This window comes from Nicotiana tabacum, chromosome 23, assembly GCF_000715075.1.
Source record: "Nicotiana tabacum cultivar K326 chromosome 23, ASM71507v2, whole genome shotgun sequence".
Taxonomy (NCBI): Eukaryota; Viridiplantae; Streptophyta; class Magnoliopsida; order Solanales; family Solanaceae; genus Nicotiana; species Nicotiana tabacum.
Window position 1 is genome coordinate 31,756,420 of NC_134102.1, and position 13,550 is coordinate 31,769,969.

Consider the following 13,550-nt stretch of genomic DNA (forward strand, 5'->3'; position numbering starts at 1 on the left):
TCTTTCGTTCGTCACCACCACCGCTCCTGCCGGTAGTAGTGGTGTCTTTACCATTATCCGTTGCCATTGGTACGTCACTCCGGGTCCTTTATGATTTGGCTCGACCTTGGCTCCGATACCATGCCTAAACACGCAAGCACACGATGGCCAAGTGTGGAAGAGAAAGACTTGCATTCTTGTATTGATTAAAAAGAATATATATACAAATCAAGTAGTAAACCTTAGTCCTAACAAATATGGAAAACTAATCCTAACAAATATAGAAAGGAAAACTCTCCTAGTCCTAAACATACACAAATATATCTTCTTTAATATGAACTCATAATATTTAACGCAGAGTAAAATTTGTTAAACTTGCAAAAATAGTAGATATGACCCATAACTTCAAAAATATAATAGGTTCAACGCTAAAAATCTTAAAATTTGAACTCATAAAGTTTAAATTATGGATTCTTTGTTGGTCATGGGAGGTCATTTTTTATAATAGTGCGTGTTTTTTATAAAAGTAAATCAAATTGCACAGTTGGCACCTTGATTGGCCTTAATGCTCCCAAATAGTAATCCACAATAATAGGAGGAATAATGAATAACCATAATATCAGGTGAAAATACTAACAGTATTGATAGAGCAAATTGGTCGATGCAAAATGATATGAGAGTATGGACCATGTCTTGTCCAAAAACCGTCCTATAGTATCTCTAAACTGAACATTTGTTCTGCCTTTGCAGCTTCAATGCCCTCTACCCAAAATCAAGGATCTCTCTGTCTTCTCTCACCCTCTTTTCTTCTCTTTCTTTTTGCAAAAAAAAAAACAACTTGCTTCCCTTTCATTTCTTTCAGAGACACCATTGTTCGGCAGATACTCAAATGGTATGTTACTATGTTGTATGCTCTTATCTCTCTTTTTAGTTAGAGATGAAGAAAATATTGACTCATAAGTAGAGAAAGCAAACGAATTAAAATTTGATGTCCATGTTGTAACAAAAATTATAGAGGCATTCTCTTTTATCTCTGATTTAATAGTCAGATCTTGTGTGTTTTCTTTACTGTGGTACAAAAATTGGAACGGAGTTGCTATGATGGAAATTATTTTTCAGAAAAATATTTTGTATGAGAAAATCATTTTCTTGATTATCAAAAGATGTTTTTTCAAAGAAAACCTTCTCATCAAAGGGGAAAAAATGACTCTCTCACTTACAGGAGGAAATCATCTTTTACAAACAATCTTAAGTAACTTTTAATTGCAGGGGCAAAGTTATCATCCTTTATCGAAAAATTACACTATATATATAAGTAAAATATTAGGTTTTACAGATATATAACATATAACGAACACCCTTTATTCAGAATTCTTTTTTTACTTCTTTCATGTTTGAATACCCTTAGGAAAATTCTTAACTTCGCCACCGTTTAATTGTATATTATTTTCTCCAATCAACACCTATACATTATCATTAACCTTTAGTACTCATAAATCTTATTGAAACACTGTGATTTGCTAATATTGTTATTACTTGAAAAGTATTTTCCATTCACCAAATACAAAAATTATTTTCTAATATACAACATGAAAAATGACATTTATCTTACCAAACACAAAACAATAACATCAATATTGAAATGTTAAAATATTACAGAAAACCAGTGAGGAACTAAGGCTATTTTAGAACTCCTAAAAAGGGACAGAACATGATATTCTGCTTCTTCCCATTACAGAAATTGAAGAAGTTTATGCCCCAACAGTCCCCCTTCCCTAACTCCGTAGAGAAAATATAAGAAAAAGCTTAGTCTGCGACATGGTTTACTTATACTAATAAATAATTTGTTTTCTCGTTTTAAATTCTTAACAATGAAGGTTTTGAGCAAGTTTTCTTTGTTCGTTTTGTATTTCTTTGTGCCATTTTGGATAGGCCAATTCGGCGTCGGGGATAGCAGTGAGCGATGACTGCAAGCTGAAATTCTTGGAATTGAAAGCAAAAAGGAACCACAGATACATAGTGTTCAAGATTGAGGAATCTGTGCAGCAAGTTGTGGTTGAAAAAGTAGGAGGGCAGGCAGAGACACATGAAGATTTTGCTAACAGCTTGCCTCCCAATGAGTGCCGTTATGCTGTTTTTGACTATGACTGGACTACTAACGAAAACGTCCAGAAAAGCAGGATCTTTTTTGTTGCTTGGTAACCCATTCCTTTTATTTTTATTTCTTTGTGATTGACTGACCCATTAATTCAAATTTACTTCGTATACGTAAGTACGTAATTGACTGAAAAATGGAGTAATGTGTTATTCTGCAATTTTGGAATGTAGGTCACCAGAGACAGCGAGGGTAAGAAGTAAGATGCTGTATGCAAGTTCAAAAGACAGATTCAGGAGAGAATTAGATGGTGTCCAGGTTGAGTTGCAAGCTACTGATCCAAGTGAGATGAGTTTGGACACATTCATTGGAAGAGTAACCCATTGATTTAATTTCCTATACTTTCTTTGCCACTATTCATTACTATGTTTAATTTGACTTGGACCTTTATTTATTAGGTTCTAACGAATTATGTTATTAGTTATTTAACTAAGATGTTCAGTTTTGTCTTTTAATACTTTTGGTTTATGTAAACTATATGTTAACATGGTCATGTGACAATTAATGTGGTGCGGGATCCTTTATAAGTAATTTCTATTCAGTTGAATTCTGTTCCTATTGCTTTTTTCTTGAATTAATCATCTGCTTTTGACAAACTACCAAAAATTTGCAATGAAAAATAAGCTGCAAACAGGATTTGCTTAGTGTTAAATTGAGGATTAATCCATGTGAATCTCAGTTCAATTGACAGAAATGGGGAGTTGGGGTTCATCTATGGAAGAAGAATATTCTAGAATCTAGTGAGAAGAAAGTATGAGGAAGCATATGTGATTTTCTCTCTCTTGCTTTACAAAATGCACAAGTCACATACTTTTATACAATTACACTTGGTAGGATCACATGCACATCATGTGTTACTCACTAACCAACTTACTAGCAGCCTTAACTAACTACACCAACAGTAATTAACGGATATAATAGACCGGCTACTCTTTACTCTATTTTAATACTCTCCCTTAAGTTGGAGGGTGGAAGACATCGAACACTCCAAGTTTGGATAGAAGTGATTGATGTTGTGTAGTTCCTAGAGCTTTGGTCAGCAAATCAGCAAGCTGGTCTTTCGTGTTGACATGTTCTGGCAATATCAGCCCACCTTTAATGGTGCCTCTCACAAAGTGACAATCAATTTTAATGTGCTTTATCCGCTCATGATAGATGGGGTTGGAAGCAACTTGTATGGATGCTTTACTATCACACATCAGCTTCACAGGTTGAGAGACAATCACCCTTAATTCCTTCAGCAAACCTGTCAACCAAATCACCTCAAAAACTGCTGCTGCCATGCTTCTATACTCAGTTTCTGCTGAGTTTCTACTCATAGTGTGTTGTTTTTTCGATTTCCAAGAAACAAGTGAATCTCCCAGCTTCACAATATACTTAGTGACAGATCTCCTAGTGTTTGGACAGGATGCCCAATCACTATCACAAAATGCAGTCAATTGTGTACGTGGGCTGCTTCTTAGTAGAATCCCTTGTCCCGGTAAGTCTTTGAGATACCTTACCAATCTGAGAGCAGCCTCCCAATGCGAGTTCTTAGGTTTCTGCATAAATTGGCTAAGAACCTGCACAACAAAACTGATATCTGGCATGGTGATAGTAAGATAGAGCAGCTTCCCAACTAGTTTTTGATAGGAAGTAATGTCTGTAAGCAAAGGATCATTAACACCTCCCACATGTTAAGTAATGTTTGTAAGCAAAGGATCATTGACACCTCCCACATGTTCATCATAGTCTACAGTAGTGAGCTTTGTTTCACCTCTAGTGGTGTGTTAACTGGTTTAGCACCACTTAAACCAACATCTGAGATCAATTCAAGTGTGTACTTTCTTTGATTGAGAAGTATACCATCCTTAGATCTAAACACCTCAATTCCCAAGAAATACCTTAGCCCACCTAGGTCCTTCACTTTAAAATTTTTACACGGTGTATTCTTGGCTTGCTCAATTAATCTTTCATTATTACCTGTGATTAGAAGGTCATCCACATATACTAAGATAATGACAATTTCATCATTTTCTTTTCTGGTGAACAGAGAATGATCATAAGGGCTTTGAAGATAACCTGTTTCTTGGAGAGCATCTGTGAGTTTTATATCCCATTGTCTTGAGGTTTGCTTCAATCCATACAATGATTTGAGTATTTTGCAAACTTTATACTCCCCCTGCCTCTGAAAACCCTGAGGCAAGTCCATATAAATATCCTCTTGTAAATCTCCTTGTAGGAATGCATTATTAATATCCATCTGGAATAGAGGCTAATTTTTGGAAGCTGCAACACTGATTACTGTTCTCACTATCACCATCTTAGCAATAGGTGAAAAAGTTTCATGGTAGTCCAATCCTTCCTATTGAGTGTAACCTTTTGTAACAAGCCTGGCTTTATATTTGTCCATTTCTCTATTTGGCTTATACTTGACTTTATATACCCATTTTGATCCTACATTCTGCTTCCCTTTAGGTAAGTCAACAAACTCCCAAGTGTGGTTTTGCTCTAAAGCATCAACCTCTTGTTGCATTGCTTCAATCCATTTCTGATCTTGAGATGCCTCCTTGAAGTTTCTTGGCTCTGGGGGGCCTGAAAACAGGCTCAAATACTTTTGATAGTCAGCAGATAAGTGATCATATCCCACATAATTTACAATGGAATATGAGCACTTAGCAGACCCTCTTTTGGTAGTGATATAGTCCTTTAACCAAATGGGTGGCTTAGTAACTCTTTTGCCTCTGTCATTCTCTGCCATTTATTCAGCCGAATGTTGTCCTTCTACTGGTTCCTCATTAGGCATCTCTCCATTAGACTCTGTTGGTTGACAAGCATGTATTGCCTCTATTGAAGAATTAGGTGCAATGTGCTGTGTATCTGACTAATGATCTGCAATGCCATGTGTATGTGTAGTTTCTGTAAACTCACTTCCATCTTGGTGTATTGGATTAGGTGACTACTGTGGTGGGGTGAAGCATGAGAATTATCTTCATTGTTTGGATGTGTACCTCCTAAATTGGTTATTGGCATGAATAATACATCATCTTTATTTTTAATTGGCATAGATCTGAAAGGGAAAGTTCTTTTCCTAAAACTGACATCCCTACTGATAAAAAAGGTCTTAGTGTCTAAGTCAAATAGCTTGTACCCCTTCAGAGTCTCAGAATAGCCCATTAACATTGCCTTCCTTGTTCTAGGAGCTAGTTTATCAGACCTAGGTAGACTGCTTGTATAGCATAAACAGCCAAACACTCTCAGATGATCCATTACTGGTTCCTTCTCATAGAGTATCTCATATGGTATTTTGCCTTTTAGTACTGGTGTAGGAAACTTATTTATTATATAGACTGTTGTTTTAACACATTCACCCCAAAATCTGACTGGGATAGCACCTTGAATTTTCAATATTCTTGTCACTTCTAAAATATGTCTATGTTTTTCTTTCTACTGTCCTATTTTGCTGTAGTGTATAAGCACAACTGCTTTGATGAATGATTCCAAGAGAAGTGAAGAGTTCATTACATTGAGAATTAAAGAACTTTGTGCCATTATCTGACCTTAATACTTTCACACATACATCAAACTGATATTTTATGATAGTCAAGAAATCCTTAAGTACAACTGATACTTCACATTTAGATTAAAGTAAACAGACCCAAGTGTACCTACTATAGTCATCCATCACAGTAACAAAAAACTGTTTTCTATCAAAAGTAGACCTTCTATAAGGTCTCCATACATCTACATGTATCAGTTGAAAAATACCAGTAGTACTATATGTTAACAAGGTCATGTGACAATTAATGTGGTGCGGGACCCTTTATAAGTAATTTCTATTCAGTTGAATTCTGTTCCTATTGCTTTTTTCTTGAATTAATCATCTGCTTTTGACAAACTACCAAAAATTTGCAATGAAAAATAAGCTGCAAACAGGATTTGCTTAGTGTTAAATTGAGGATTAATCTCTGTGAATCTCAGTTCAATTGATAGAAATGGGGAGCTAGGGTTCATCTATGGAAGAAGAATATTCTAGAATCTGGATAGAAGAAAGTATGAGGAAGAAGATGTGATTTTCTCTCTCTTGCTTTACAAAATGCACAAGTCACATACTTTTATACAATTATAGTTGGTAGGATCACGTGCACATCATGTGCTGCTCACTAATCAACTTACTAGCAGTCTTAACTAACTACACCAACAGTAATTAACGGACATAACAGACTGGCTACTCTTTACTCTATTTTAATACTTAGAGCAACTCCAACATTGTCCCTAAAATGGGAATTTCCCTATTTTTGGGGACAAAAATAGGGAAATTTCACTCCAACCCTCCCCCATTTTTGTCCCCAAAATAGGGAGTGAATAGTGTCTCTCCAAATTTGGGGGCACACTATTCATCTCTCCATTTACTATTCTCCATTAAAATATTATTATTTTTATTATTTAATTTTTTAATTTATCTTTTTATATATAATTAATTATGTTTATAAAATATATTTACCTAATTAATTTTTCATCTTAACTTTGACGTATAATTTTGAAAAATTAATTATCGTGCATCTATTTCTTTTATGTAAAATTGGTAGTTAATTTTATTATGAGTTATAATTGTATGAAAAAGATATAACCATCACAAAAAATGAAATGTGCAAATATAAAATATTTGATGTTGCTAAAATTAAAATATATTAAAACTAAAAATACATTAAAATTGGAAATATATTAAATTAAAATACATTAAAATTAAAAATACATTAAAATTAGAAATACATTAAAATTGAAAATACATTAAATTAAAATCGAGACTACGTTAAATAACATAATAATTTAGTAGCGAGACATGTCGTTTTCAGGTACACCAAAATTATTATAGTACTGAGTGAATAGGGCAAATGATTATTGTGGTTATAACTGCTGTGGTTGTTGACTTCTTTTATACAATATTGTTGTTGTTCTTGTTGCAAATATTCACGACGAACTGGATCCAAAACAGAATCCACATCCATGGACATAATTTTACGATCATATTTCAATTCTTTTAGTCTTATTTTTTCTCTTTCAATGTCATTTATTTCTTTTTGTCTCTCAGTTGCACTATTCATCGCCTCAACAATTCGATTATTTTGTGATTCGACTATCTTCATATAACCATCGTCGATTTTTCTCTTTATTTTTGCTTTCTTCCCTACTTAGTCGTTGTGATGGTGTAGAATCACCTCCAACATCCTCATTTAAATTTACTAAAAATGATAAGTTAGGAGATGATACACAGGGTGAATCAGGGGCACAAGCCTCAGAGTCCGATGATATATTAGCATCGTTTTGCTTTCTTGTTTTTTTTCTTTCAACATTGCCATCGTTAAACTTCTCAAAATCCTTCATTAGAGCCCACACTTCGTAATGCATTAACAGATCATTTATGGGAGAATACTAGAGGTTGAAATTAAATATTTATATAGTATTTCGAATGAATTTTATCGTTATGTAATATGTATTTAATTAATCTTGTATCGCAATGATTTTATTTTTATTTGAATTAATAGTTAATCTATAATAATTGCTTACAAATTATATTATTTAAAATTTTATGGAATTATTTTAATGGAAATTACAAATAAATGAAAATAAAAGATGGAATTTGTTTAATGGAAATTAAAAAATAAAATTGAAATAAAAGATAATAATATAATATAGAAGAGAGAGAAGAATATAAAAAAGAATATTCTTTTTTGGGGGGAAAATGGGGGAATTGTTGGAGTAAGTTATCCCCAAAATGGGAAAATCCCCATTTTGAGGACCAATATGGGGGTAAAGGTCGGAGATGCCCTTGTAAAAATTGCACGGGGCGCTCTATTTGGTCGCCCATATTTAACCTATACCCATATTTTTAAAATTCTTTAACCTATACCCTAATTTTGACAACTTCAGACGCCTCCTCTTCTTCCTCCTGACCTATGCGCTCCTTTCTTCCTCCTCTTCTTTTCTTTCTCAAACACATGAGACTTTGTATAAGTATTATTGATTGGATCTGTAATGTTTTTATTAAATCTTATCAATTACCATATTCTATGTTGAAGGACGAGTGAATAAAACTCCACAAGCTGGTTAAAGTAGGTGTGATTTGTGTCTTTCCCTGATCCATCCTTCTTAAACATACAACAGTAACTGACTACTACATGTCCTCTTTTCCAAGTTACCTGCCACAAGAATGGCACGTGCATATGAAATTTATTATACACAATAGTTGCTCTCGCGATCTCTTGAAATTAGCTTACTCCTTGCTTTATGATATCATCCGCAGGAAAAACGACAAGAAAGGACTGTAGAACTGAAAAATAAAAGATAGGAAATATAACTTCAGAACATTATCAAAAAAATCAGTTAAAACTTCAGCACAATTTGACATAAGTTATATTTTAAAGTCATATAACGTTCAAAGAAAGGCAAAACACAACTTCAGCTCTAAGACTACTGAAATTTAGCAAATATAAAATAAAAATTTCAGCTCCTAGAATGCTGAAGTTCAGCAAATACAAAACAAAATTTCAGCTCCTAGAATGCTGAAGTTCAGCAATTACAAAACAAAAATTATTGAACTGAAGTTTGTCATTGCACTATGAACTGAAGTTTGCGTGATTGCCTTTGCAAGTCAGGCCAAACTTCAGGTAAAAATATCTGAAGTTTTGCTTTGATAAGGCTACACTTCAGGCAAAACATTCTGAAGTTCAAACTTCAGACATAAATTTTTGCTACTTCAGGCCCGTATATCTGAAGTTATCCGAAAAGTGAGTACGCTTGCAATTTTTTTGCAAAGCGGGTATAAGTTAAAATGTGACCCAAAAACTGAGTATAGATGCAAATCCCCCGATGCTCTTCGTTTAAGTTTTAAGATTGGGCCATATCAATGTGAAATCCAGGCGTAGCCGACTTACATGGATCCATAAAAACAAGTTCAGGTCATAGGATTTAAGTTCACTATCAGGCTTGTTTCTTTTCTCCTGATCCTGCTAAATATTCAAAAATGATTTACATAGAATTTCAATATTTGTTGTCTTTGAAACTATATATATATATATATATATATATATATATATATATATATATATATATATATATATATATATATATATATATATGCCACTCTTATAAGGATTTAACATTTAAATTTTATTAATAAATATTTTTTTGTGTGTGTGTCCCTTCTCATATCTTGTACTTTTATTGTAGCCTGACTATTCGAGCTTACGCCGAAAAATCCCAACATCATAATTTAGTTCTTCAAATTTCGTAAGGGACCCTTAACGTAACAAAGAGCGGTGTAGAGTCAACTCAGCTTACACTTTGTAGCTGACTTCCATGTTGCATGGCCGTGGCGTAATATACAAAAGCCACGTCCCCCATCTTCAAATGGTGATATTTTAAAAGTCAATACATACTCTCAAGGCTCAGCAAAAGCTTAATTACTCGAAATATCAAATTAAATAAATAAATCCAATAATTACGTTGTAGTAGAGAACCTTAACAATTTACCTAAAAATTATTATGCTTGCACATAATAACACATGAAATGGATGTGACTAATAATGTTAATATTGTTGTGACGTTGTCATCTTTAAATATCTTTATTAATGTATAATCATATCATATGAAACATAAAATAAAACATAAATCTTAATATACTAGTTATGCAAAATTCAATACAGAATGTAGTGTTAGTTATATGGAGTATATATAGCATTTTATGGCAGCAACCAAATATCACATTAGTTTTGCAAATACGACATTTTGAAAATTAAATATCAGATTAGATGATCACTTTTGAATTTAAATCACTAATCTGCTTCAAAAAAGGTGGCGGACTCCTAAATACAAGGCCATAGAATTAGGCTCATAGCGCTTTGTGCAAATAACATAAACAAGTACTAGTAGAGTACTACTATTATTATTATTTAAATTAAATCATGCCTCGAAATTAAAGTCTCAAACTTTCGAGAAACGAACCATCAAAAACCATATTCGACTTGGTAATAGGATTATAGTTGAAGTGGAAATAATTTCTAGTTCTCCCTTTTAACTAAATTTGATCGCCTTGTTTTTTTCTATCAAAAAATGGAAGCTACTGTTATGTCTCGAGTGGAGGAGAGAACTAAACCAGTAGTGCCGCCACCGCCAATAACTCAAGAACCACCGCTTGCATCTGTTGCCATGGCTACTCCAAACGACGTCGTTAAACCACCACTTCATGATACTACGACTACACCTACACCTACACCTCTCACCACCGTCGACATACCCATGCAAAGTAAATTACTATTCAAATAATCCTCCTTACTTCTTCTCAGTCGATCAAATCTACATATTTTTTTCTCTTTTAAATTTTAATGTTAGGTGTTCAGTGCTATTTATATATTTACTGTTTAACCTCTATACCACAGGTTACTTCAACACTAATTAGGGTTATTATAGATAGTAATAGAAGCATGATTCCTGTTCTAGTAATTAATAAATTTTCGTGTATACAAGTTAAATGCTAATAGTACTATAAGTGATTTTTTATATTTTTAGAGTTTGACTTCCATACGTTATATTAATAGTATCAAGAATTTTTAGAACGTATGTCAGGTTACTTGCAGCTGAAATCTAATTATAGGTAATTAGTTGTAGTAAACATAGTTTAGTTACCTACAAAAGACGGTAAACAGCCTGTTATAGACTTATAGCGGGTAAAAGTAAAAATTATATACACCATCAGTATATATTAATTAGTTACATTTATATTTTTAACTATTTGATATGTACAAATGAAAATTAAATAAGCATTTTCTTGCTCGTGTAGTAGTGTTTTTTTTAATTAAATGAAATCTCAGAGGATGCTTTATCAGAAGCCAACATCATAGCTTCCTTTGTTATATTGATATTTTTGCTTTTTATGTCATTGTTTTTAGTGTGCTGTCTAATTCATATATTGACCCTTGTTGATGCTGACTTTGTTATACCAATTTTAATTCTAAGTACTTCCCAGTAATTTGTACTTGTTCTTCAATGACTTCAATCAACAGCTCAGTGTGCATGTGTCAAAATAGTCCGGGCTAGCCAATTTTTGAATTTGTAATTGAAAAATAGCCAGCGTTCGCAAAGTAATGGAAAGATTAAGCATGTGACCTTTTTCTCACTTACTGTTGGTAGCTTCTCTTCAGTATCAAGATGATAAAGACTACTACTATATAAGTAATGCAAAATGTTAACATTTCAAACAAATTTAGCAGAAACAAGTGCTTCATTGGCTGATAATCTTTATAATTTAACTTTTTTTATCAGAAGTTTCTCTACATGTCCAGCATGGGATATTTATACATTTGTGTGAGAAGAAATTAACTGCTTCATTTCTCGACTAGCTACCGACGATGATTTTCTGAGACCATACTGTGGTGTTGTTTCGTGATTTTGGCAGAAACTGACCCTTTATCAAAGAGAAGTTCAAAAGGATCCCTTGACAGAGGTATGTAATACATCTGGACGTTAACCAGTTTTGCAATGCTCATAACATCAGATAGGATTCGAGATGTGCTTATGCATATGTATATGTATGTGTGTGTGTGTGTGTGTGTAGCAATAATTCCTGAAGAAAACTTAAAGTTTTATTAGTTACCTGAAATCTTGAGAGTGGATCACTTCACTGGTAGCAGTGTTGCATAGCAAAATACTAAATTTATTGGAGGGAATTACTCATTTTTCCGATGTTAACAAGAGCGTTGTGCCTTATTTTTCTTCAGATGTTGCTCTTGCACAGCTTGAAACTGAGAAAAGGTCTTCTTTTGTCAAGGCATGGGAAGAAAGTGAAAAAAGCAAAGTGGACAACAAGTAGGATTTTTATCTTTCTAATTCAATGCATTGCGTAATTGGCCTATTTTTGCTGCCTGTGTATGAACTTAAGTAAATGACAGATACCAACACTTATTTTAGCTATACGGAGATCTCATCTTTCTTAATTGAGTTCTTAGAACTCCACATTTTCCAGATCATACAGATATGAGATCCACACTAACCGTTGTAATTACTGCAAAACTCGTTCCACCTAAAGGAATCTTTACATTTCTTTGATATGAGATCCACCTTCCTCAAGACGTTAATTCTTTTTCCCGCATGTATTTGAGTTAAGATGTTAACAGTTCTATTTACATCATATATAATATGAACAACCAACACATCATTCTGAATTATTAGGCTGCCACGGACGTACTCTTAATACACTATAGCTTGTTGGCGATTCATCTTCTGACTTATCATAACCTTGTTTTTATTATTAAATAGGGCTCAGAAGAAGCTCTCTGCAGTTGCTAGATGGGAAAACACCCGGAAAGCAAAGCTTGAAGCTAAACCGAAAAAACTTGAGGTAACCAGGCTCGGGGTCAAGTATACCCCATGAATTTTTAATAGCAAATCCTTTATTAAAGCAATGATTTGGGTTAATGCATGGTATGCAAAAGTCCAAGTGGTTCAATCTATCAAAATACTTTTGACCATTTTGGTTTTCTGATAAATATTTGGCTCTCCCCGTCTATGTTGATGATCTACAGGAACAACTAGAGCACAAGAAAGCAGAATATGCAGAGAAGATAAAAAATAAAGTAGCATTAATTCATAAGGAGGCAAATGAGAAGAGAGCAATGGTTGACGCGAGACGAGGGAAAGAAATTCTGAAGGCAGAGGAGATGGCAGCCAAGTATCGCGCTACAGGGCAGACCCCTAAGAAGTTTCTTGGATGCTTTTGATGTTAATATGTTATGAAATTGTGAAGATCATGAAGGATAAGTCTTCTCTTTTCACTTTGTAAATTTCATGCTGCTGCTTTTTAGTGTGTGTTGTTTTATGAGTGTCCAATTTGGTTTCACAGGTTTTTACTCTGTATAAATACTTTATGAATAAGATTATCGAATACCTTTCTTATTTAAGAGGTGCGCAAATATTTTAAAAGGCAGATAATATGCATTGAGGTGGTATATACTTGACCAGCAGTTAAAATAAAAGTAGTTTGGATAAATACTTTTTAAGATTAAATGTTGTAATATGGCCATTAATTTTGATTCTTCTCAAGTGGGGGCTAAATTTTCATTATATTTGGCATAACATAATATCCACTATTAGGCCAAGGATTTTTTACTATAAATAGAGGAGCTTCTCCTCATTTGTAAACACACCAATTCAAGAGATTTTCACTCTTGTCTTTTTTTCTCCTCCTTTATTTCATTATAGAGTATTTTGTAAGAGAATGAGTGTTGGGAAACACGTGTGTGAACCCTTTCTTTGGAGTGATCTTGTGAGGTTATTCTCTTGGGGTATTTGGGACTAATTAGAGTATTTACTCTAGTTTTGTACTCTCTTTTGTACTCTTGTTGATATAGTAAAATTGCTCCTCTCCGCTTGTGGACGTAGG

At 33.6% G+C, this 13,550-nt stretch overlaps 2 protein-coding genes across 2 annotated transcripts; both read left to right on the plus strand.

Moving 5' to 3' along the window:
• The first annotated feature begins 672 nt into the window (after positions 1-672).
• Positions 673-2,661, plus strand: LOC107768995 (actin-depolymerizing factor 10-like). The gene is made up of 3 exons (XM_016588166.2): positions 673-871; positions 1,912-2,177; positions 2,308-2,661. Exons 1-3 carry the CDS (start codon positions 869-871, stop codon positions 2,459-2,461), a joined length of 423 nt encoding a protein of 140 aa, XP_016443652.1. The 5' UTR covers positions 673-868; the 3' UTR covers positions 2,462-2,661.
• Positions 2,662-10,075: 7,414 nt separating this feature from the next.
• LOC107768994 (remorin-like) lies at positions 10,076-13,068 on the plus strand. The gene is made up of 5 exons (XM_016588165.2): positions 10,076-10,418; positions 11,568-11,615; positions 11,890-11,977; positions 12,428-12,509; positions 12,694-13,068. Exons 1-5 carry the CDS (start codon positions 10,226-10,228, stop codon positions 12,886-12,888), a joined length of 606 nt encoding a protein of 201 aa, XP_016443651.1. The 5' UTR covers positions 10,076-10,225; the 3' UTR covers positions 12,889-13,068.
• The last annotated feature ends 482 nt before the right edge of the window (positions 13,069-13,550 follow it).